The sequence below is a fragment of the Oncorhynchus masou genome, chromosome 11 (genome assembly GCF_036934945.1).
Source record: "Oncorhynchus masou masou isolate Uvic2021 chromosome 11, UVic_Omas_1.1, whole genome shotgun sequence".
Lineage (NCBI taxonomy): Eukaryota > Metazoa > Chordata > Actinopteri > Salmoniformes > Salmonidae > Oncorhynchus > Oncorhynchus masou.
Genome location: NC_088222.1, coordinates 56108129 through 56134019, shown reverse-complemented (window position 1 = coordinate 56134019; position 25891 = coordinate 56108129). Strand labels below are relative to the sequence as shown.

The window sequence follows — 25891 nt, the reverse complement described above, 5'->3', positions numbered from 1 at the left end:
TTACCAAAGTCCAAAAATAGGACAACCGCATCGGAGTCAATTGCTTCTGAATAATCGAGTGTCCAAGACTTAACAAATGTCAGAGTTTATGTGACGACCCTTCATAAATCCTGTTTGAGTCTCATTTATAATGGTATCTATTCCTTTCTTTAATATTTTGGCATAAACCAGAACAATCAATTTGTAATTAACATTTAAAAAAGTAATTGGTCTCCAATTGTCAATGAGAGAAGGGTCTTTTCAGGAATCAATGAAATGAGGCCATATTTCATAGTGGAGACCATTTCCCCATTTGTTTATGCAATCTTGAAACATATTGAAAATCGGGTCTTCTTGTAACTCCCAAAACTGTCTATAGAATTTAACTGACAGGCCATCAGGGTGATTTCCCTTTTTGCATTGAATTCAGAGCCTCTCTAATTTCTTCAATTGACACAGGTGAATCGCAAACTGAGTGGAAATCATCTCAATTACAGGGACATAATTCTGAATGTGGCAAATGTAGCTTTCACAACCATCTTCCTGAAATTGAGAGCTGTAAAGGTTTTCATAAAAGGAATTGACAAATGATGATATTGTGCAATGGGATCTTTGCATAACACATCGTTAATTTTGAGTGCAGTTATAGATTTTATGTTGTAGTTTTTCTTTTCAAGTGCAAAAAAGTAACTAGTTTTTCTTTTCCCCTCTTCAATCCATTTTGCTCTTGACCTTACAAAGGCGCCCTTTGCCAGATCCGTGTAAAGCTGTTCTAATTGTAGTTGTAAAGACTTGAACACAGACTCCTCTTCTTCAGATAAATTACCTTTCTTTAGAAAACTGTCCATTTTGCTCATCATCTCCTTTTCTCAAAGTTTCTTTAATTGCATCAGTTCTTTGGCGCATTTAATGGCTACCACTCTGACTTTATATTTGAACAATTCCCATCTTACTTCCCTGACCCAAGTCTTTTCTTGCAAAACTATATTTAACTCATGATTTGATGTTTTCAATGAGAGTAGTATCTTTAAGAAGTGTGTTGTTTAATTTCCAATATCCTCGAGTACCTTTTGATTTTTTAGTAGCTTGTAAATTCAGGGAAATCAAGTGATGATCAGAAAAGGGAGCCAACTGATAATCTACATCTATAACAAATTGTAACAAAAAAAGGGGAAATTAGGAATAAATATATTCTAGATTTACGTGACATAGTTTTGTTGGTCCAGGTATAACCCTTAGCATCCGGATTAAAATAATGCCAGCCATCCTCAACACAGAGATCCTAGCGTAGTGTAATGATAATGTTACTATTTTGAGGGTTTAGACTCGTTCGAGGCGGATAACGATCAGCAGATGCATCAGGTGTTTCATTAAAATCCCCTGAAATAATTAGAAAACCCTTTTGAGTATTTGTTACTTAAATCCTGTAATTTCCTGGTAAATTGGGTAAAAAGGGTTTTATTAGGAGCATGTGAATTATGTCCGTAAGGAATGATTTTTAATTGGACCACCCTTGTCCTTATATTCGTCACTCGTTCATCCCAAGCTTCTATCCTAAATAATGCCATAGATTCACCGTTTTTGACAGCAAAAAAATAGGGATTTACAGCAAAACAGGGAAGCATGATGGAAGGTGCGAACCTGTAAGTGACAATAGCGCTAAGACCCACGACTAACCATGATATGTGATATATTGTGGAATAACCTTCTATATGAACATCAAACGCTGCTTTTCATTGCTGACCAGCAGAGGTCCCTAATGGTCATTGTGTTAAAAACTCTTGAGTAATGAACTATTTTTCAGCACAATTTGGTGAAAGCCCAAAAGGCTTCAGAAATCCTTGGTTTCCACATCATTAGGCGTTAGCTTCCTGGTTCTGTTGCTCGTTGATACTTGTATCGGTTGGCTCTGGTCTTGAGAGAGGCACGCAGCCTGGGAGACCGTGCCGCCAGTCAAACGCTGTTTAGGGCTTGAACGCCCCACGAACATTGCTTACAGGAAGAGGGTGCAGTGGATGAGCAGCTGGACGCTGGTTAACGTTAGACCTAAAAACAGGGAGGGCAATATTGATACATTCTAAATTATGGAGTTAAGACGGACAAACCCAGCGTGCAATTGTGTTTTACTATGTGGAATAACCTTATTTCTTATTTTCGGTAAGTACTGCTCTAGCTAAGCTGATAACAATATGATCGCAATAGTTGATGGCTAGCTAGTGAGCTAGCCAGTACAGTAGTTGCTAGATAATGCATGCTAGATAATTGCTAACATAATATGCTTTAGTTAGCTGGCTACTGTACCTAGCTAAACGACGATACTAGTTGGCTTTAGTTAGTAACGTTAGTGCGTGACTTGGTACGATAGTCGTATTTCTAATTAAGGCATGTGATGCAGATCGTAACTAGAGGACTTGCCAGCTGGTTAGATTCCTAATTTATGGGGTCTGATTATCTTAACTTGTTTGCTAGGTAATGTAACTAGTTGGCACAAAACCAAAGAATATCTCAAGATACGTTAGTTTGCCCGTTGTGACACTTGACACATGTTGTTGACTGAATGACCTCTAAGTATTTCTGAATCTATTGTTTTGGCGTGATAACTAAGAATTTACCAACTAATTGGCTAAATATGACGGATTCAAATTACAGCAAGTTAAAAAGATTTAACTTAGTTCATGTCATTTTTAGCTATGATATTCATAACTATGATAGTTCATTTGTTTATTTTTCAATGGGGGATTTTTTTTATTATAGTGGGCAGAACAAGCAAGGAGGTGGACAAAGCCATGCACGAACGAGCGAGATCCTATTGGCGCATTCTAACATGCATTTGCATATTTCTGTCAGGGAACATGTGTGCATGTGCAATAACTACATTTCACACTTGAACTCCTTGTAAACAAACACGACTCCAACACCATTAAGTTTGCTGACAACACAACAGTGGTAGGCCTGATCACAGACAACGATGAGACAGCCAATAGGGAGGAGGTCAGACCTGTTATTGAGAGAGGTTGTTGTCCTGGCACCACAATGTGAGCAAGACAAAGGAGCTGATCGTGAACTATAGGAAAAGGAGGGCCGAACAGGCCCCCATTAACATCGACAGCACTGAAGTGGAGCGGGTTGAGAGTTTCAACTTCCTTGGTGTCCACATCACCAACAAACTATCATGGTCCAAACACACCAAGACTGTCGTGAAGAGGGCACGACAACCCATTTTCCCCTCAGGAGACTGAAAAGATGTGGCATGGGTCCTCAGATCCTCAAAAGGTTCTACAGCTGCACCATCGAGAGCATCCTGACCAGTTGCATCACTGCCTGGTGTGGCAACTGCGCTGCATCTGACCGTAAGGTGCTACAGAGGGTAGTGCGTACAGCCCAGTACATCACTGGGGCCAAGCTTCCTGACTAGGCGGTGTCAGAGGAAGGCCCAAAAAATGGTCAGAAAATTGTTTCCAGGCCACAATACTAATGAGTATTGCAATACTGGTATCGTCCGTCCCTAATTGAGATCAGGCTTTTCTTCGATGAGAAAATCTGCAGAATGTCGGCCCAATTCCATTTTGCTCCGTACTCGGCCACTGGCTTCCTGTCATCACCATATTTGGTGGGTAGTGGAAATTCCAACTGGATGCTTCAGATTTATACATCCGCTGAAACATCTGGCTTTTTTTTTTTTGGTGTAAAAGTTAAAATGTCATGGTTATTTTAGTGCATAATTTGTTGTCTACTGCACTTTTGAGATGCCATATCATATCACTTCCAATGGATTTGGTTTCTATGTGTGTTGTTTGCACAGTCTGTTGGGTTGAAATTCAAAGGCTTGCAGGGAGAGTGTCCAGCTGTTTTATTATTGCATTCTGCACTGTCAGCATGTTTTTGTCACTGCACACCTTCCCCTCTGACCTGGCTCTCTCTAACTGGAGAAGATGTCAAATATGTACAGAAATCTGTTGAACAACTCACTGTATAGGCTTTAAGCTATGAAAAACTACTAAACACAGATTAGTGTTATCACAATAGCAGTATAGCGATACCAGATTTTCTTTGGCAAAAACCCAGAAGTAGACTTAACTCTGGTCCTTTTAAAACCTACTCTTGTAAAATATTGTGTGCTATAGCTTAATAAACAAATATGACTCTGGGTGACGACAAGGCAGTTTTTGATTATTTTATTTTTTATAAACATTAGGACTGTTTTACTTCATGTTTTGTTTCCTTTGCTTCCTTACTTCCTAGTATCGCGATACTGGTATCAAAACAACACTAACACAGATTGTTGTAAGAACACAGAAGCGAATGTCTTTATGTCCTCTTTACCCGATAGCTGGACTCGTGCCTTTTAGAATCCGAGAGTGAAAGACTTACACTTTCGTCTCTTACATTGTTGGCTCAACATTTCCAAACAGTCCCATTACAAGTCAGAATGTTGAATAAACTTCATTTGATTTGATTTTATCTGCTGATTTTGTCTTTGTTGGAGGTCATCTGAGACAAAATTTCCACAGGGAAGTGTTATTAGCCCGATTTTCAATACTGGCGCAATTTGCACACAACGTAAACACTTGCAAAGTATGTTAACAATGCCTGAGAGAAACCAAACCACTGATCGAATGTTGCTGACTTTGAATTTGCAGTGAGATGCAGGTACTTCCAGCTGAATGCGAGGAAACGTGCTTCGGTCGACAACGTTTGGCTATTGTTTGCATATCGTGCAATGCTTCAGGAGATTGAAAATACAAGCCGACAGAGCCATATACACACCGGCACCCGTCAGGTTCATAATACTATAATAATACTATATAATACTTTCTTGTGGACATTTCATCTTCACTTACTACTGTCAAAATGACCAACAGCACGGACAACCGGTGAAGTACATTTTAACAATTTTATTCAACATTCTGGTTTGAGACTTGTGACTACTTTGACTGAATATACATGGGGTAACCAAGGTAACAGTTTGATGTATTAGGCAAACTTAGGCCAAGCAGCTATAAAGCATCAAAGCTTAAGTGCCTATAGAGTCCCAATTCCTCCAAGCTTCTCAACGTTGAATACATTAAGCAAGAAATTGAATGTTGGTTTTTTATCAACAGGTCTAAATCTAACATTCGCTATAGAGTTGTACGCCCCGGCGGAAGTGCTGGTTGAGAATGGCACCACGGGGATCCTCAAGTGTTCCTTCAAGTCCAGGGAAGTGATCAGCAGTGCAGCCACAGTCATCTGGTCGTTTTGCCCGGCGGGATCCGATGCCGGAAGTGCTGTTTCCGTGAGTCCTTTCTTTTTCTCAGATCTTCCACCAATGGGTGTTCTAGCACAACATGTTTCCTGCTATTATTTAGGCCCACTGCCACAGAAAAGAGTGAGGCGGTGTGCGTGTGTGTTTGTGACTGGTCCAATGAAAGGAAAGGAGCTTGAGGAGGGTTGTGTTATGTTCTAGGCCACTTCTTCCTGACCATCTGCGTCCTTCCCTTTCTTGTTTCTCCAAACTTAAGCATTGAATTCAGGGCTCCTTCCCTCCTCTGGTTCAGGGCAATATGTAAATAGATTTTTGTTTCCTCTTTCAAAAAAATATATTGCGTGGCCAAATGAACATGACCCACAACTCATTGAGTGAGGCAGAAACTTTGACCTGTTTATGTGGAAAGTGTGTTCAGCCTGACAGAGTAGTTTCTGAAGGTTAATTAACATTTGCAATGCTGGTATTTGAATGGAAATGGCAGGAACAAGCGTAACTAGTCCCCCTATTCCCATTTCCCTCCCCTAGAGATCTAGCTAGCTGGCTCATCTTGCCCATAATGCTGTGCTTGTATCCGGCCTCAACAGAGTGCAGTTGGAGAGGGAGTCACCAACACCCACACTAATGCAAATGACTATTTGTCCACTCTCAACTTTTAAACAAAATGACTATTAAGGATATTTGTCTGTCATGTAAATGCTAAACAAATTGCCCATCAGTTTGGTACAGTAGCAGATACGAACATGACACACAGTATCGGGGGAAGTTTAGCTGTTTCTTGGCAAAAGTGCCCAGTCATGTAGGTAAGCCATAAGCATCCCAACAGTTAAACCTGTTTGCTTGTCTTTCCCATTTCCTGTGATGAGTCCTTAGTCATTGGCTGTGTCTCAAATGGCAACCTATTCCCTATATAGCCTAGTGTATTTATTTTGACCAGAGCCCCATGGGCATACTCAGAGGAAGTGCACTATAAAGGGAATAGGGTCTCATATGGGACGCTAACATTGTGTGCAATTCTTGCGCAATCTATTTCTCTTCAGTCATTCTTATATATATATAAAAAAAAATCTATCTTTTTTAAATTTGTTTTGTAGATTTTCTATTACACTTCTGCAAACCACTACCCAGGGAGTGTGGCTCAATTCAAAGACAGGGTGAAATGGGCGGGAGACCTGAACAAAAAAGATGCCTCAGTCCATTTAATTGAGGCGCAGTTCAACGACAATGGCACCTACTCATGTGCCGTGATTAACCCGCCTGACATATCTGGCACCGCCGCTCAGACACAGCTCAAGGTCGTCATCAAAGGTAAACTTGCAAATAGGTTCACAACAGTACAGCAACTCAATTCACTTTTAAATAGGACCTGACCAATGTCTCTCACGTTGAAGGTTAGAATAAAACAGCCAGAAAATACATTTCACCTAACAAACCAACTGAGCGATTAATCATATCTTACTAACCAGGGAGTGAGAAACACACGTACAAGAGATTCACAATTTGAACACCAACACTGATTTTTAACGTCTCAAACATTGAACTGGTAGGCCCTTTAAAATTGGTATTATTTGTTTTTCCAAAATCTGTTTTTTTTTTTCTCCCAAATTCCATTTTCACGAAAGCATTATGTTAATGTATTATGATAGACTTCAATACATTTAATTGATTCCCTACTAAGTTCAATTTAAAAAAATGTGTAGGGTCCTAGTAGTATTTGCACAGCTGTGACTTTGTAACGTAATTGTTATGTTGTATGATGATGCTTACGTTGTCTTGTTTTGCAGAGTCTCTCCCTCAAGACAACACGGCCATCGTAGTGGCCGCCGTGTGTGGCGCCATCATCGGGCTTATCCTCGTCTCTGTGGTTACCTGCCTGATCATCAAGAGGCATCAAACCACCCATGAATACGAAGGGTAAGGCATTCTCCCTTGTATCACCATCAAGGTAGTAGAAAGCTTTAATAGTACTTGAATAACTTTACTTTGGTCAGTATCAATCATTGCACCTGACCGTCAGTATCTGTAGAGTATTTTAGGAGGTATCTAAAAATGAAATATTTTAATATTCAGATGTTCATAGTTGTCTTTTTTTTCTGGAAGCGGCCCTTGCATTGAATGGAGGTCTACTTTCAAACTGATGTTTTAATGGCCTGTTGGGTTGTGGGGCATGCCATGAATATCTCTTCTCTCTACTTCCCAGTACACGCACGTTCTTAGTCAGCAGACCTCCGCTGTATGGGATATGGGGGTTGGGTTATGGTAGATTGCCGCTTGTGCCCTTTCTTGGAATAATACAGTAACATGTTTGTGATTGATTAAAAATGTTTATGTGTCCGACATAACCTTAAATGAAAACTAATTCGAAGGTCGCGGCTGGATGAGAGATATGAGTAGAGGACGTCACGCTATTTCTGACTAGATGTTTAGACGCTTCTCTCTTTTCTCTCTGCATCACATGATTGGTGTTTTTTCATGACTTAGGCCTAATATAAAGCATTAGTCGACGCACATCCAAATCAGTAGGGCAAGTGCTGACTAACGGAATCCTAAACTTAGCGAAAGTCGTAGACTAAGATGGACTCCTGATGATTTAATGCAGGAATGGGCATTTGGCGGCAGCTCCCCTTTTGTAGGCCCGCGAATCAATTTCCCCCCAACTCAGTAGGGGTCTCAACTTAATGTTGAGTGTTAGAATAGTAGGTGCAAGTTCAAAATCAGCAGTTTTCTCATGTCAGTCACTTGCAGTCACTCAATTAGCCCATGTCAGCTTATATTTTTATAGTAATCATGGTCAAATTACTGAAGGAGGACCACATTTTTGATTTTGTTAGTCACTCTCACATCATATTAAAAACTGCAAACATTGCTCTCCGCCCTATGGCAAAATCAGTATAATTGCATGAAATGAATTATACAATTGCAAAATCTTCCCTCAGCCCATGGTAAAATGTGTAGAATTGCTTGCTTTAAAACTGCAATATTTTCTCTACGCCCCATGGCAAAATGTGTAGAATTGCAATAATGCCCCCAAAATGCTAGGGCCAGCTCTGACTGCATGCATGGATGTGGGTACACAGACCCGCAAGCAACTACAGCTCCTCATAAGTTCAGATTTTGTGGCCCCCACTGCCGTCAAAATTGCCCCTCCCTAATTGTAATGGGTATTAAACACCAATGTCTGCAACTTTATTTTTTCATTAAATTATCTTGGCTAAAATAATTTTGTTTGGGTGGATATCACATTAGATTAAAATAGATAATTTTTTTTAACACTGCGATTAAAACTGCATTGACTCAATTTGTGACGTTTTTTAAAATAATTAGCCTATCATCCAAATCCACCATAATTATTGACAACGAAGTAGAAAGACTGGAGATATCATGTCTGTCAGTGCCCACAGTGAAGGATAAAAAGTGCATCGTTAAGCTTGGCTTGTCATCTAACGTTCATGTTGTCTGCCACTCACATGTCACTCATCCACTACTAACCACTAATCCCTCCCTCTTCTGTCTCACTGTGATATGTTTCCTCTAACATACCTTCTGAACGACATGCATATGTTCAAGTCTCACAAAAAACTAAATGCTAACAGTTTCAAGATGACCTTTTAGTCATTTAGCTTACAGGAGCAATTAGGGTTAAGTGCCTTGCTCAAGGGCACAACTACAGATTTTTCAACTTGTCGGCTCAGGGGTTCGATCCAGCGACCTTTCGGTGACAGGACCAACGCTCTAATCGCTAGACTACCTGCCACCTCAGATTAATTTTTAGAATCATTTTTTAAATGTATAAATTATATTTTATGTATTTAAAATCAAATGTACATAGAGTAGGATAAACTAAGACGCTTAATATATCCCCTGGTTAGATGTGCGCTGAGAGATCTTGTAGAGTGAACAAACTGATCCTATTATTCAAAATGGAGGATATGGGGGTGCGTCTCAATTGGCACCCTATTTTCTATATTGTGTGCACTACTATTGACCAGGGCCTATAGGGCTCTTGTCAAACAGTGCACTATTTAGGGCATAGGGTGCCATTTGGGACATATGCATGGTATGTGTGTTTCTTTTAGAGTGCCATGTTTGCTCTTCAGTGTTTAGTGGACGACTGATTGCCAGCTGAATGAGTGTACACAGCTGAATGAGTGTACACAGCTGAATGAGTGTACACAGCTGAATGAGTGTACACAGCTGAATGAGTGTACACAGCTGAATGAGTGTACACAGCTGAATGAGTGTACACACAAATAATCTCTCAAGTGAGTGACCAGTTGATCAGTTATTGTCTTCCATAGGATGAACGACAATCTTTATTTGAATTTGCTCCTGGTGCCCATACAAATGCTTTGTTAAACTTCCAGTACATTGTCTCTACCCAATGTCTGTCACTCCTGCAAACCTCTCCTCCCAACCACTAGGAGCAGTCATTTAAAAATGTGCCACATAACCCATGCAGAATCTGCCCATTTCTCATTTGCATTTTTGTCCCGTAAGTCTTCTCCTGTGTGTGTCTGTGTCTGTATGTGTCCATGACGCCTATTCCTCTGTGCGCCAACGCTTCCCGAACTGCACAAAACAAACCTCTGGTTTGCAAACCCATCACCCGGCGCAAAAACTAGCTGCACGTCAGTGGAGAGTGTGAGCTCCCACGCCACACGCCCGGGGGGGAAGAAACCAGAGTCCAGCTTGGAGGGCTCCAAGTGTAGCAGCCACTCCACACCGGTCCAGGTAGGAGCTACAGTGAGTGACAAACCAACCATCCACACCCACTGTCGCCCAGGGGACACAAACAGGGTGGAGAGGGATCCTCTAACTAACTAACTAGAGCTGAGATGCACTACATTTGACATGTTTTGTAATTTAGCCGACACGCTTATCCAGAGCAACTTACAGTTAATGCATTCATCTTAAGATGGTTAGGTGGGACAACCACATATTACAGGCATAGTAAGTTTCGTAAGAGCTTGGACTAGGAGCTGGCCTCCCATAGGGGTGGGAATGCCAAGAGACCAGAGGTTGCAGTACGGAGTGCTCAGGTTGGGGTGTAGGGTTTGAGCAGAGCCTGAAGGTTGGGAGAGGCAGTTCCCCTTGCTGCTCCTTGCTGCTCCATAGGATAAGCGTGATGCAAGCTTTGACTGGCAGCCAGTGGAGTGTGCGGAGGAGTGGGGTGACATTGGAGTACTTAAGAAGGTTGAAAACGCTGCAGTGGCAGGTGTTTGATGGCACTAGCGCGGAGCCCAGCCAACAGCAAATTTCAGTAGTCCAGATGGAAGATGACAAGTGCCTGGATTAGAACCTGCACCGCTTCTTGTTTTTAGGTAAGGTCGAAGGCAGCAGATAGACCTCGGAGGATGAGAACAGAGGAGAGAGTCGGCTTTGGCAGTGCAGAGAGCCTCTGCGACACAGAGAAGAGCAGTCTGTTGAGTGATCCGTCTTGATGCCTGACTGGTTTGGGTCAAGAAGATCGCTCGCTTAAGTGTTTTAGAAAGAAGGGATACAGGTCTATAGTTTTTGACGTCAGATGAGTCGAGTGTTGGTTTCTTGAGAAGGAAAGAGACTCGGGCCATTTTGATGTCAGAGGGGATGCAGCCAGTGGCCCGGGATGAGTTGATGAGGAATGGGAGAAGGTCTCCAGAGATCGTCTGGAGGAGGGAATGGGGTCGAGCGGGCAGGTTGTCTGTCTGGCAGCCAAACCTCGCTAGTCGCAGGATTTCATCTGCACTACAGCATTAACCTCACCCCGACCTATTTGTGCTCTTGCCAACTCTATTATCGTCATTGACAAGCCAACATTTGACTACTACAGCGGTTTCAAGCTGATCTCCTTGATGGCTTCTTTAGTTTTTCATACATCTGATTTCAGACCTGGAAAACCAGGGTCGTGTTAAATACAGGAACATTGTAACAAAATGTTGACTATTCTATCTACTGAACACAACCCAGGTGGACACACTCCCTAACCAATCACAGGTATTAATACACTCAAATGTAATTTGTCATTTGTTTTCAGACCTCAGAAAGTAGTCTAATGTCGAGATGAGCCCATGTCCCAGGCCATGTGTTTTATAGATCCAGCTACAGTGGCAAGAAACAGTATGTGAACCCTTTAGAAATACCTGGATTTCTGCATAAATTGGTCATAACATTTGATCTGATCTTCATCTAGGTCACAATGTTTGTCTATTGTTGTGACTTAGATGAAGATCGGATAACTTGTTTAGTTTATGCAGAAATCCAGGTAATTCCATAGGGTTCACGTTTTCTTGCCACTGTATATGCCTCAAACTAAAATCAATGGAAAAGATAAGCACCATTTTGAATTGCTTGTCTTTCCCATTCATTTGGGGTTGACGCGTAGATGGATTTACACAACAATTGGCATTGGATGTGGACTAGAGTGATATGGACAAAATATAATAAGATCACAGTATTTTGTTTTTATGTTGACAGTATGACTGTATAAAAGTTCTACGTTTTGCTTTATGAGTAGTGTGTTACCCTAGGGTGGCAACACATGCATTCTAAGTTAATTTAATGGGTCTTTCTCCAGTCTTATTGTTTTATATAGTTCAGTTCAACTTAAAACAATTAATACATTTCTGCATTTCCTGCACTCAAAACACTTGAGTGAACATTGCATGTTTCCTCTTTGCTACTTCATGTAGCTAACATATTTACGTATTCCTCTTTGATTTAGAAAACACTGTTGCACAAACAACATGCTGGTTCTACACCATTACTGGTACTATCGGGCTGTATAGCTAGTTATGTTTACTCCGAATCTACATTTATTAGCTAGGTCGCCAGCTAACTAGCGATTTAGTATTAGCGGCTAACACGATTTAGGCCCAACTTGCTAAGAAAAGACAAACCAAGCCTTTTGCAGATGTAAGAAACACAAACGTATAATTATAGAACGCTAGTGGATTTATATTAAGAAGCAAAGTAAAGACAGTATCATTGTCATCAACATTGCTGTTTGTGCTGCATTTACCATGCAGACTGAACCCATGCAGACTGCGTGGAATGTGTCATCGAGATATACAGTGGGGCAAAAAAAAATCAAATTTATGGTGGTAAATAAGAATTTACCACAAACAAGCAAGATTTCTGGCTCTCACAGACCTGTAACTTCTTCTTTAAGAGGCTCCTCTGTCCTCCACTCGTTACCTGTATTAATGGCACCTGTTTGAACTTGTTATCAGTATAAAAGACACCTGTCCACAGCCTCAAACAGTCACACTCCAAACTCCACTATGGCCAAGACCAAATAGCTGTCAAAGGACACCAGAAACAAAATTGTAGACCTGCACCAGGCTGGGAAGACTGAACCTGCAATAGGTAAGCAGCTTGGTTTGAAGAAATCAACTGTGGGAGCAATTATTAGGAAATGGAAGACATACAAGACCACTGATAATCTCCCTCGATCTGGGGCTCCACGCAAGATCTCACCCCGTGGGGTCAAAATGATCACAAGAACGGTGAGCAAAAATCCCGGAACCACACGGGGGGGACCTAGTGAATGACCTGCAGAGAGCTGGGACCAAAGTAACAAAGCCTTCCACCAGTAACACACTACGCCGCCAGGGGCTCAAATCCTGCAGTGCCAGACGTGTCCCCCTGCTTAAGCCAGTACATGTCCAGGCCCGTCTGAAGTTTGCTAGAGAACATTTGGATGATCCAGAAGAAGATTGGGAGAATGTCATATGGTCAGATGAAACCAAAATATAACTTTTTGGTAAAAACTCAACTCATTGTGTTTGGAGGACAAATAATGCTGAGTTGCATCCAAAGAACACCATACCTACTGTGAAGCATGGGGGTGGAATCATCATGCTTTGGGGCTGTTTTTCTGCAAAGGGACCAGGACTACTGATCCGTGTAAAGGAAGGAAAGAATGAATGGGGCCATGTATCGTGAGATTTTGAGTGAAAACCTACTTCCATCAGCAAGGGCATTGAAGATGAAATGTGGCTGGGTCTTTCAGCATGACAATGATCACAAACACACCTCCCGGGCAACGAAGGAGTGGCTTTGAAATAAGCATTTCAAGGTCCTGGAGTGGACTAGCTAGTCTCCAGATCTCAACCCCATATAAAATCTTTGGAGGGAGTTGAAAGTCCGTGTTGCCCAGCAACAGTCCCAAAACATCACTGCTCTAGAGGAGATGTGCATGGAGGAATGGGCCAGAATACCAGCAACCGTGTGTGAAAACCTTGTGAAGACTTACAGAAAATGTTTGACCCCTGTCATTGCCAACAAAGGGTATATAACAAAGTATTGAGAAACTTTTGTTATTGACCAAATACTTATTTTCCACCATAATTTGCAAATAAATTCATTAAAAATCCTACAATGTGATTTTCTGGATTTTTTTTCTCATTTTGTCTGTCATAGTTGAACTGTACCTATGATGAAAATTACAGGCCTCTCATCTTTTTAAGTGGGAGAACTTGCACAATTGGTGGCTGACCAAATACTTTTTTGCCCCACTGTAGCAGAGAGAGATGACTCAAGTAGCAGTGTAAACTATAAAAAATGGACATTGCACACAGTATCACATTTAACAAACCAAACATTCAAATACCGTTATAGAAGGTACAGTAAAAACCCAAACCGGTCCGTGCATCAATACCGGTGTATATAGTGAAATACGGTATACTGCCCAGCCCTAATTTGGATTTATCTTGAAGTTGGATTACTTTTAAGGTCTGAAAACATTTGAAAGCTTTGATTTTGAAGTTTAATGTCCCTTTAAGTCTAAGATGGAGGCCTGTAGACATTGCAGCCTTTAAGTACTGTAGGTGAATACCCCTTCACTACAGACTGACTTCAGTGGTCACCAACCCTGAGCCTGGAGCAGGCTTTTGTTCTATCCCAGCAGTAACCCACCTGATCCAAATAGTCATCAATTATTATTGAATTGATGAGGTGCTTTGGTGCTGGACTGAAACAAAAGCCCACACATCCTGTAGCTTTCCAGTACTATGATTGGTGATTAACAGGATACAATACTTGTTAATGTACTATGAGACCTCTCATTTAGGTTAAACTTGAAATGCTTATGTCAACAACAGCAGGCCGGAGTGTCACGGCATATCCTTTTGCGTAGCTGCTGTTGCTGACATAAGCATGCATAGATGTTCATTTAGTGCCTATGAAGGTGTTATGCATTGCTTATGAAAGTTCATAGGAGTCCTCTGATTTTAAACTGATATTGAAGGATTATGTCTGGGGAAAAATTACCTTTTGCTTTGTGTCTCTCTGAGAGGCGTTTGTTTACGGTCAACTTTGCCAGTCGACTTGTTTCGTTTGCTGATCTTGTGAGGGACGTCATGAGAGGCGCCTCTCCCTTATTACATTAAGAGACGTGTCGGGGCAGATCTGTGGTGGCTACATTCCTGTGTACTGTACTGTACTTTTCAGTTGTTTGTGTGTTGTTTCCTCACCATCTACAGTGCCTTCAGAAAGTATTCACACCCCTTGACTTTGTCCACATTTAGTTGTTACAGCCTGAATATAAAATGGATTAAATTGAGGTTTTTTTTTGTCACTGGCCTACACACAATACCCCATAAGTTTGAAGTGGAATTATGTTTTCAGAAATGTAGACAATTTGTTATTTTTATGTAAAGCTGAAATGTTCAACCCTTTTGTTATGGCAAGCCTAAATAACTTCAGGAGTTAAAATTAGCTTAACAAGTCAAATAATAAGTTGCATGGACTCACTCTTTGTGCAATAATAGTGTTTAACATCATTTTTGAAAGACTACCTCATCTCTGTACCCCACACATAAAATTGTCTGTAAGGTCCATCAGTCGAGCAGTGAATTTCAAACACACGTTCAACCACAAAGACCAGGGAGGTTTTCAAACGCTTCGCAAAGGAGGACACCTATTGGTAGATGGGTAAAAATGAAAAAAGCAGACCTTGAAATTCCCCTTGAGCATGGTGAAGTTATTAATAACATTTTGCATCAATACACCCATTCATTACAAAGATACAGGTGTCCTTACTAACTCAGTTGCAGGAGAGGAAGGAAACAACTCAGGGATTTCACCATGAGGTCAATGGTGATATTAAAGCAGTTACAGAGTTTAATGGCTGTGATAGGATAACTGAGAATGGATCAACAACATTATAGTTACTCCACAATACTAACCTAAATGAGTTTGTGAAAAGAACTAAGCCTGTACAGAATTTAAAAAATATTCCAAAACATCCATCCTGTTTGCAACAAGGCACTAAAGTAATACTTTAAAAAATGTGGCAAAGCAATTAACTTTTTGATGTGAATAAAATGTGTTTGGGGCAAATACAAAATAAATATTACTGAGTACCACTGTACATATTTTCAAGTGTAGTGGTGGCTGCATCATGTTTTGGTTATGCTTGTGTAGTGACGTGACTGCTATTAATCTGATTTATGTATCAAATCAACTAATTCTGTTTAATTGTTGCTCGATTTTAAAATACTTGTGTAAAAATGTACTCATTAGGACTAGGGCACCACGGAAGAAGTTGTTTAACGAGTTATAATCTTGAGTTTAATTCGGAAGATAAATCAGTTATTTATTGATAAGTCACTTATTAATCATTACCTCATATCAGTCTCATTCTGAACGTCACAGACCTCTGCTTATTACACAGAGTGAGGGGAGATATAGAAATGTATCCACGATAAATGTCCCTTTCTCTAACTATTCTCACATTAATCATATGCCTTGCACATGAACAACCACCTGCTTGGTAAGAAAGTAACAAATGTATTCATGTGGTGAATGCCTTCTTTCGTCTATCTCGGTCAGAACCAAGCCCTGTCGGAAGGATGTGCTCTCTCCCGTGGGTGTAAGAGTGTAAGGCTCTGATTGTCCATCAGAGGTCACAATGTCCTTAGTTGTCTGTCGCTTCAATGATTCACCAGTGATTGTCTGAGGTGAGCTTCTTTCTGCTTTTCTTCCTCGGGTAGATAGTCAAAGTTCTAAGACCACTTTTACATGTACAGATTCAGGCTGTCAAATGTTTTGGTCTTTAACTCTCCACACGAGGTGAAGAAGATAAAGTTCTAACCATTTTTCAGCCTGGCTATACGTTTTCTGGATTTAGAGTTTCAACCATTTCAACATTTAGCTCATGCTTCACTTCTGCTGGTCCGTTAATCCTTAGCGAGTCCTTTTGAGCACTCTGGTCGAAAAGGGCGGTTCCATCACACTGACACGCTCTTCTGACCTCATTCGGGGCATGGCTTAGTTTTCATGTCCGTTACACATTAACTTCTCCGGGATTGTTCGGGACGTGAGCGTCCCACCTCGCCAACAGCCAGTGAAATTGCAGGGCGCCAAATTCAAATAATAGACATCTCATAATTAAAATTCCTCAAACATATTATGACACTGCCTGCAACGGAAAAATGCGGTCTCTCCTTCACTGCAGCCGAGGTGAGTAAAACATTTTAAACGTGTTAACCCTCGCAAGGCTGCAGGCCCAGACGGCATCCCCAGCCGCGCCCTCAGAGCATGCGCAGTCCAGCTGGCTGGTGTGTTTACGGACATATTCAATCAATCCCTATACCAGTCTGCTGTTCCCACATGCTTCAAGAGGGCCACCATCGTTCCTGTTCCCAAGAAAGCTAAGGTAACTGAGCTAAACGACTACCGCCCCGTAGCACTCACTTCCGTCATCATGAAGTGCTTTGAGAGACTAGTCAAGGACCATATCACCTCCACCCTACCTGACACCCTAGACCCACTCCAATTTGCTTACTGCTCAAATAGGTCCACAGACGATGCAATCTCAACCACACTGCACACTGCCCTAACCCATCTGGACAAGAGGAATACCTATGTGAGAATGCTGTTCATCGACTACAGCTCGGCATTCAACACCATAGTACCCTCCAAGCTCGTCATTAAGCTCGAGACCCTGGGTCTCGACCCCGCCCTGTGCAACTGGGTACTGGACTACCTGACGGGCTGCCCCCAGGTGGTGAGGGTAGGTAACAACATCTCCTCCCCGCTGATCCTCAACACTGGGGCCCCACAAGGGTGCGTTCTGAGCCCTCTCCTGTACACCCTGTTCACCCACGACTGCGTGGCCACGCACGCCTCCAACTCAATCATCAAGTTTGCGGACGACACAACAGTGGTAGGCTTGATTACCAACAACGACGAGACGGCCTACAGGGAGGAGGTGAGGGCCCTCGGAGTGTGGTGTCAGGAAAATAACCTCACACTCAACGTCAACAAAACTAAGGAGATGATTGTGGACTTCAGGAAACAGCAGAGGGAACACCCCCCTATCCACATCGATGGAACAGTAGTGGAGAGAGTATCAAGTTTTAAGTTCCTCGGCATACACATCACAGACAAACTGAATTGGTCCACTCACACAGACAGCATCGTGAAGAAGGCGCAGCAGCGCCTCTTCAACCTCAGGAGGCTGAAGAAATTTGGCTTGTCACCAAAAGCACTCACAAACTTCTACAGATGCACAATCGAGAGCATCCTGGTGGGCTGTATCACCGCCTGGTACGGCAACTGCTCCGCCCTCAACCGTAAGGCTCTCCAGAGGGTAGTGAGGTCTGCACAACGCATCACCGGGGGCAAACTACCTGCCCTCCAGGACACCTACACCACCCGATGTTACAGGAAGGCCATAAAGATCATCAAGGACATCAACCACCCGAGCCACTGCCTGTTCACCCAGCTATCATCCAGAAGGCGAGGTCAGTACAGGTGCATCAAAGCTGGGACCGAGAGACTGAAAAACAGCTTCTATCTCAAGGCCATCAGACTGTTAAACAGCCACCACTAACATTGAGTGGCTGCTGCCAACACACTGACACTGACTCAACTCCAGCCACTTTAATAATGGGAATTGATGGGAAATGATGTAAATATATCACTAGCCACTTTAAACAATGCTACCTTATATAATGTTACTTACCCTACATTATTCATCTCATATGCATACGTATATACTGTACTCTATATCATCGACTGCATCCTTATGTAATACATGTATCACTAGCCACTTTAACTATGCCACTTTGTTTACATACTCATCTCATATGTATATACTGTACTCGATACCATCTACTGTATCTTGCCTATGCTGCTCTGTACCATCACTCATTCATATATCCTTATGTATATATTCTTTATCCCCTTACACTGTGTATAAGACAGTAGTTTAGGAATTGTTAGTTAGATTACTTGTTGGTTATTACTGCATTGTCGGAACTAGAAGCACAAGCATTTCGCTACACTCGCATTAACATCTGCTAACCATGTGTATGTGACAAATAAAATTTGATTTGATTATACACCATTTTAAAGATAAACTTCTTGTTAATCCAGCCACAGTGTCCGATTTCAAAAAGGCTTTACGGCAAAAGCACACCATGCGATTATGTTAGGTCAGCGCCTAGCCACAGAGAACCATACAGTCATTTTTCAAAGGAGAGGTGTCACAAAAGTCAGAAATAGCGTTAAAATGAATCACTAACCTTTGATCTTCACCGGATGGCACTCCCAGGACTTCATGTTAGACAATAAATGTGTGTTTTGTTCGATAAAGTTCATCTTTATGTCCAAATACCACTTTTTTTTTTGCCTGTTTAGTCCAGTAATCCAAATGCACAAACGAAAAGTAAAAAAAAGTTCAATTTAAAGTTCATAGAAACATGTCAAACGATGTATATAATCAATCTTTAGGATGTTTTTATCATAAATATTCAATATTTCAACCGGACAATACTGTTTTCATTAGAAAGGGAACGAACCTCGCGCAAGACTAAACTAATGTCTTTCAGCTTGACCACTTGTTGAAACAGCTCTTATTCTCTCCCCTTTCACAATAGAAGCCTGAAACAACTTCTAAAGACTGACATCTACTGGAAGCGTTAGGAAGTGCAATCTGAGCCCACAGACACAGGATAGGCAATCACTTAAACTACAATCCTCAGATTTCCCACTTCCTGGTTGGATTTTTCTCAGGTTTTTGCCTGCCATATGAGTTCTGATATACTCACAGACATTATTTTAACAGTTTTTCTATCCAAATCTACCAATTATATGCATATCCTAGCTTCTGGGCCTGAGTAACAAGCAGTTTACTATGGGCATGCTTTTCATCCAAACTTCCCAATGCTGCCCACTATCCCAATGAAGTTAACTATGATCTTGTTAGAAAACTAAAATCACATTCCTATCTTAACAAAAATTGTTTAATTGTTCTTGATATTGATATTCTTGATATTTCCTACACAATGTAAAGGATGTAAATCTGACTCTTCAAGTTACAGTATTTTAGTTTATACAGTTTTTAATAGCATCACAAAATAAGCAATATGACATGATTATTCTTTAGCTCCTCACTGACCATTCTTAACATTCGTAGCTTAGAAATATTGTTTCAAAGTTCACTCTTTGGTTGTTAGAGTTTTTGGGTAGCAAAATGTCTTAGTAACAAAGACATTCCAATCTTGATACTCGAGACCAAAAGGAGTCGTCTGCTGCATACAATTTACGATTGGCGTGAGGTAAGAGAGAGGGGTCTGCCTATCTGTCAGCCATTTGCCAAGCTAATCTGAGGCCTTGGATCCTTGACCAGGAGAGTCATGACACTTGTAATCATTAAGGACCTGACAAGTTTTTTTTTTTTCTTTTAGTCTAAAAAGTAAATGTAATGGAGCTAACCACAGGCAAAATTCTAGAGGAAAACATGGTTCAGTCTGCATTCCACCAGACACTGGGAAACAAATTCACCTTTCAGCAGGACAATAACCTAAAACACAAGGTGAAATATACACTGGAATTGCTTACCAAGAAGACGGTGAATGTGGCAGAGTTATGGTTTTGACTTAAATCAGTGGAAATCTTTTTTTTGTCCATTTAACCTTTATTTAACGAGGCAAGTCAGTTAAAAAGTAAAAGTATTGACTCGGGTGTGAATACTTATGTAATTGGTTTCACGTTGCCATTATGGGCTATTGTGTGTAGATGGGTGAGAATTTTGAATTCAGGCTCTAACGCAACAACATTTTGAATACTGTAAGTCAAGGGGTATGGTTATTTTCTGAAGGCACTGTATGTTTCCTATGATTTTGTTTTTGTGTGTGTGATTCTTAGGTTAGTGCTCAGTGGGGGTTAGAAATTTCACCTTGAAGATAAGAGCAGCCCAGATGTAGTCCCGGGGGGGGGGGGTTATTTTGTGCTACAATCTGGCGTTGTTACAGGCTTCCATCTGCAGTCGGCCATTTGAACTTAACAGCTGAACCAGTGACATGTATTTTTACTAACACAGCCTTCCCCCTCCCCTTTTCCTGATTTCCCCACCCATCCATATGCTCATCACAACAGGGACCGGTGATATACGCCCAGTTGGATCACACAGGCACCAAGAACCCCAACTCATTCCACAAGATGGAGCCAGTGGTCTATGCTGACATAAGGAAAAACTGAAGAGAACTGGAGACCAAAATGGACAGGCCACCATAGCTCGCTGCTTTGGGATGGGTGGGTGGGGGTTGTTTAAATACAAGGTTAGAATTTATGCTATTTTGAAAGATTGTTTTTTTTGTCATTAATTTGTCCTTTTGTCTGCTGAAAGCATTCATTGCATGTTCATGTGTGTGGTAAAACAGTTATGCTACCAATGATTTCAATACAATAATACAACACAGAGATTAGAGAAACACTGTCTTCAGAAAGTATTTATATCCCTTGATGTCCTCCACATTTTATTCTGTTACAGCCTGAATTCTAAATGGATATGTTTTTTTTTTGTTTTACCCAGCTACCCACAATACCACATGACATTGAAAACATGTTTTTTTGTTAGCAAATTTATTGAAAATGAAATACAGAAATAGTCAATTTACATAAGTATTCAATTTCTATCAAGTTGGTTGTTGATCTTTGCTAGACAGCCATTTCTAAGTTTTACCATAGATTTCCAAGCCCGTTTAAGTCCAAACTGCAACTAGGCCAATCAGGAATATTGAATGTAGTCTTGGAAAGCAACTCCAGTGTATATTCGGCCTTGTGTTTTAGGTTATTGTCCTACTGAAAAGTGAATTTGCCTCCTCGTGTCTGTTGGAACCAGGATTTCCTCTAGGATTTGTGCCTGTGCTTGGCTCTATTCCGTTTATTCCCCCCCCCCACAAAAACTCCCTAGTCCTTACCAATAACAAGCATGTTACCTGTAACATGATGCAGCCACCACCATGCGTGTTACTCACTCAGTGATGTGTTGTCGGATTTGCCCCAAACATATCTCTTTGTATTCAGGACATAGTTAATTTCTTTGCCACATGTTTTGAAGTTTTACTTTAGTGCTTTAAACAAAATGCATGTTTTTGAATATTTTTATTCTGTACAGGCTTCCTTCTTTTCACTCTGTCACTTAGGCTAGTATTGTGGACTAACTACAATGTTGTTGATCCATCCTCAAGAGTTTAATGGCTGTGATAGGAGAACACTAACTTTTATAGTCACCATTGGACTCATGGTGAAATCCCTGAGCGGTTTCCTTCCTCTCCGGCAACAGAGTTAGGAAGGAAGTCCATGCAACTTATTATGTGTCTTGTTAAGCACATTTTACTCCTGAACTTATTTAGGCTTGCCACAAAGGGGTTGAGTAAACTCATTGTAAAAATGTATGACAACATAATTCCACGTTGACATTGTGTGTAGGCCAATGACACAATCTCAATATAATATTTTTTACATGCAGGCTGTGAATACTTTCTGAAGGCACTGTGCATTAACTGCGTAGGAAGTGTAAAATACATAGGCTTTGGTTGTTATTTTGTTTTACAATCCAGGGACCATGATAACATGTTAACCAATGTGTTGGACTGAGCTGATGGATGTTACATTGATGGTTTAGATATATAGGATAACTGAAATGCATTGGTGTTTTGTCTGTAATCACGTTGCCTTCACAAAATTGTTACCTTGTAACATATTTAGATTAAGTCCATATATCACGCCGGTACACAGCCATGGAAAGCCTCATGGTGAAATGACTTTGGTGTATTGTCCTATAGGTTGGCACATTGCATTAATATATCCATGACTAAAACCCTACCTGCCACTGGCTTAGAAACTGAACTGTTAAATGTAAACATAGACAATGACTTTTTTTTTTTTTTTTTTACATTGCTTTTATTGAATAGATATTATACACTGTTTACATGTAATTTATTAACTAAGCACAACTAATTATGACAAAAACCCTGTTTGACATTTTCATTTTGACATCTGTTTTAGATTTCGTGATCATGTGAGACTGATAATATCATGGGCCAAATATCTCCCATTAACAACACTACTTTAATGTTTCACTTTAATGTTTTAAATATATTCAAAGTTCACATTATAAGTCTTATTTTATGTTACAAAGCCAAATGTTTCTATTCCAATGAGTCAATCATGTTTGATTGAAGAGATGCATTAGTAGTTCGTTTAAAGAGCAACTGAACGTAATAAGCAACTTTTCCTTTTGAGAAGAGTGTGGCGTCTATGAGTCAAACATTTTATTTTAGTGTCAGAATTGACTACAAAGTGTAAATAGGATAATTTGGGTCAAAGTCAGTCTCTTACAAAACAGATTTGTGAGACAATTTTTTTCCTAATTATATGTCATGGAATGAAGGGTACCATAAACTCAACCCCAGGATAACTGTTATTACAAACCTGTCCACAGCTGGAAGCGCCCAAGTAATCATTAATTTGGAGCGCAGCTGCACGCGACCTGATATAATGTCCATGTTGAATTTGGTTTGACATTAGATATCCTTATGAGGGTAGTTGGGGACCATCAGTGAATTACAAGATGTACATGGGACAATATTTTTTAAATGCAAATAGCTCCAAATGTCAATGACTTGACCTCAAACCAAGTGTAAATTGTTGAAATGCATGTACAAATATTCACAGCAATTAATGAGACGATTAAAAGGTGTGCAACAAGAAATTTGTTCCATTTATATAGTGTAATTCATAGACAGTCCCTAACTAGCCCCACAGATGGGCTATCCAAAGTCAAACCAATTTTGCCAAGGTCTCACACCAGCTCGCCGAAGTTAATTGGCAAATTAAGTTGACCAGCTTGCTAGCTAGGCTAGGCTACTTCCAGACACAATACCTGGTTACACTGTTTCAAGTTATCTAGATAGGTGAGTGACTGTAATTGTGTACTGTTCTGGTAGAGTGAGTGCAAACTCTTCCCATGTTCAAAACACACACTAGACACCTACATCAATGCACACCCCCAAAACCCAAATCTCGTTTTCAGTCGCATTTCCTAATGAGGAGAATTGAAACCAAGTCTAAATCAGGACATTCAACCCCTCTTAATGTTTTCCTTGATTTCTAAATGCAGTTGTCTTATCCCGACCAACATTTATGTATATGGATAGTTCAATGTATGTAAAATATTGTGTTCCTTACTGTAATCCATTCCTTTCTGCTCAATGGTAGTATCTCTTGGTGTTTTAACAAAATAATCAATTATGTGTTTCAGAATTCCAATTTAAAATTGTGTATCTTTTATTTTTATTAAATGCTCTGTCTTGATGCTGAGCCCTCCACTGTCATGTCTTAAAAAGCCGTCTTTAGTGTTGTTAACTATGTTTTTGCTGTTGACAAAATGGTTTTGATCACCGTAAGAGTGCTAGAGGAAGCGTCATTTCTTCATTCCAAAACTGCCTTATCCACAAGTCCTGCAAAATATAGCAAAAGTAATTGACAATTTACATTCCAAAAAATACATCAAATACTGTAGCTTATCTTGTGCTTATGCAGTATTAGTGCGTGGTAATAGTTAAGGTAGTATTGTCCTTGATTATGCATTATGAAAAAGCGTTTTGTTTACAGTCCGCTCAGATTCTCAAAAAAATGACGGTGTCAAAGTTTGGATAAGTACAGTTTACAAAACCCATTCCACTGTTACGTGTTTTAAGTGTGAAGTCGTACTTTTAGCTGTTAAGTAGCAATATAGTGTGTGTCATTTGGTGCTTGTTTATATAATATTGTATGTTGCAAAACCTGCACTATATCCCACATATCAAAGACCACAAGCATTGTATGATTTTATTTTTCTGCTTCTGTTCGATGTCTTAACTGGAATGTAGTACATTTAGTGCCTTTTGTATTTCATCTACCATCTTGAACACCTGCTCTCGCTCTTTAAATTTGTTCTAAGTTATTTACTTCCTTCATTGTATGTATGTATGTATGTTTTTTTTGGAGATTTTAAATGGCAGTAGGCTTCTTGATTGCCCATATGGACAGTGATTAAAATATGTACGTAACCTGTCTATTTGTCACCATCATCCTTCTGTTCTGGAGAATGATATTAGCGTTACTATCAACATCTGTTCTGATTATGCATGGAAGAGGCCTGTTGACAGCACTGTCACATTTTCACTGTTCAGCTATTACTACCACAATCTCACGTAGCCACTAATTGGAGTTCAGAGGAACAGCAATACATTTTGTCAACCACCCGAGTCCTCAACCCAGAAGCTCTGATGGTTATCACATGTGACAAAATGTCTTACCACTGATGTTTCAGTATGATAAGAAGGTGTGTGTTACTGCTCTAAGTGCTGGTGATATTATTAGATTATTTGTCATCTCAGTTCTCATTTCCATGGAAGAGGTTCTGTTCTATTCCAGTGAAGGCCGGCACTGTTGCACTCCACGGCATTGCTATCAGACCAAATAGTGGTTTTGGATATCTATGTTTACTGTTCTGGTAGTTTAGGACTGATGATTGGGAGAAAACAATCCAGGTACCATCTCACTAACTTGGACGATCCAAAAAAAACTTCAGAGGGAGGTTACCTTAGGTTTTCTTAGAGAATTATTCGGAAATTGTGAAATGGAATATGTTCTCGTGTAGATAGGAATATCTTCTTTAGAAAGTAGAAATGTGTCGAGGCTTAAAGTGTCCATAAGCTTCCAGCCAAAACAGTTCATTTTTTCTGAAGACAAGCCGAAGTTCGGACCCGAAGTCTTCGCCCCTTTGTCAGTAATTGGTCAACAGTGGGGATTCTTCAATATTCAATAAAGTCTTTGTTGTCATTCCACAAGAGACGACTCATTTTAATGCATGTTTTTTCATTGAGAAACACTGCACCAAACATCTTGGATGTAAAGTTGCGCGACTAAGATCTCGGCAAAAACGTTAAAATTAATGACAGATTTCTTGAGTTAGATTCATTCCGTCGATGGCTTCTCAAAATTGACAAACCGTACCCTATGCTGCATTTTAATCGTTTTTCAAGCAAAGGTGTTTTAAGGGAGTATGCGAGTGTACTCTTTGGCTCAGCTAGCCGACAGCCGTGACTGAAGCATGCTGACACTTTTTTAGTGATGCGATATTCCCCCCAGAGTATTTCTCCATTGTTCTCTATGCCCTGTCGGATTGTCCCGTTTGAATATCTATTATGTCTGTTACTAACCACTTTTCTATCCACAGTTACGTGAGTAAAGTCGTACTGTATATATAAAAAAACAGCAACACCTGTAAGGGAAACAGGACGTTTCGGTACATTTTATAAATGCAAACAGATCATTTGTTTGTTAGACATGGTGGGATCTTTTTATGTCGGTAAAATGAATTAAGCGAGAAAGGGCGGTGGAAACCTC

The 25891-nt window shown here is 40.5% G+C and overlaps 1 protein-coding gene across 2 annotated transcripts; it reads left to right on the top strand.

Annotated features, from left to right (window-relative positions):
• Positions 1 to 1741: 1741 nt before the first annotated feature.
• On the top strand, positions 1742 to 24553 carry LOC135548863 (myelin protein zero-like protein 1). Of its 2 annotated transcripts, none has more exons than XM_064978901.1 (6): positions 1742 to 2136; positions 5082 to 5254; positions 6319 to 6532; positions 7009 to 7138; positions 9847 to 9967; positions 20591 to 24553. In XM_064978901.1, exons 1-6 carry the CDS (start codon positions 2064 to 2066, stop codon positions 20690 to 20692), a joined length of 813 nt encoding a protein of 270 aa, XP_064834973.1. In that variant the 5' UTR covers positions 1742 to 2063; the 3' UTR covers positions 20693 to 24553. The 2 variants fall into 2 exon arrangements, with proteins under 2 accessions (XP_064834973.1, XP_064834974.1); XM_064978902.1 differs by having other exon boundaries at positions 1743 to 2136; positions 9847 to 9955.
• Positions 24554 to 25891: the final 1338 nt, after the last annotated feature.

What these genes read in the sequence shown, in the direction of transcription:
- LOC135548863 (XM_064978901.1), top strand. Translation starts at nt 2,064, where the DNA reads ATGGAGTTAAGACGGACAAACCCAGCGTGCAATTGTGTTTTACTATGT. An exon ending in GCTCAAGGTCGTCATCAAAG is followed by an intron (nt 6,533 to 7,008) that starts GTAAACTTGCAA and finishes CTTGTTTTGCAG; the next exon opens with AGTCTCTCCCTCAAGACAAC. An exon ending in ACCACCCATGAATACGAAGG is followed by an intron (nt 7,139 to 9,846) that starts GTAAGGCATTCT and finishes CGCAAAAACTAG; the next exon opens with CTGCACGTCAGTGGAGAGTG.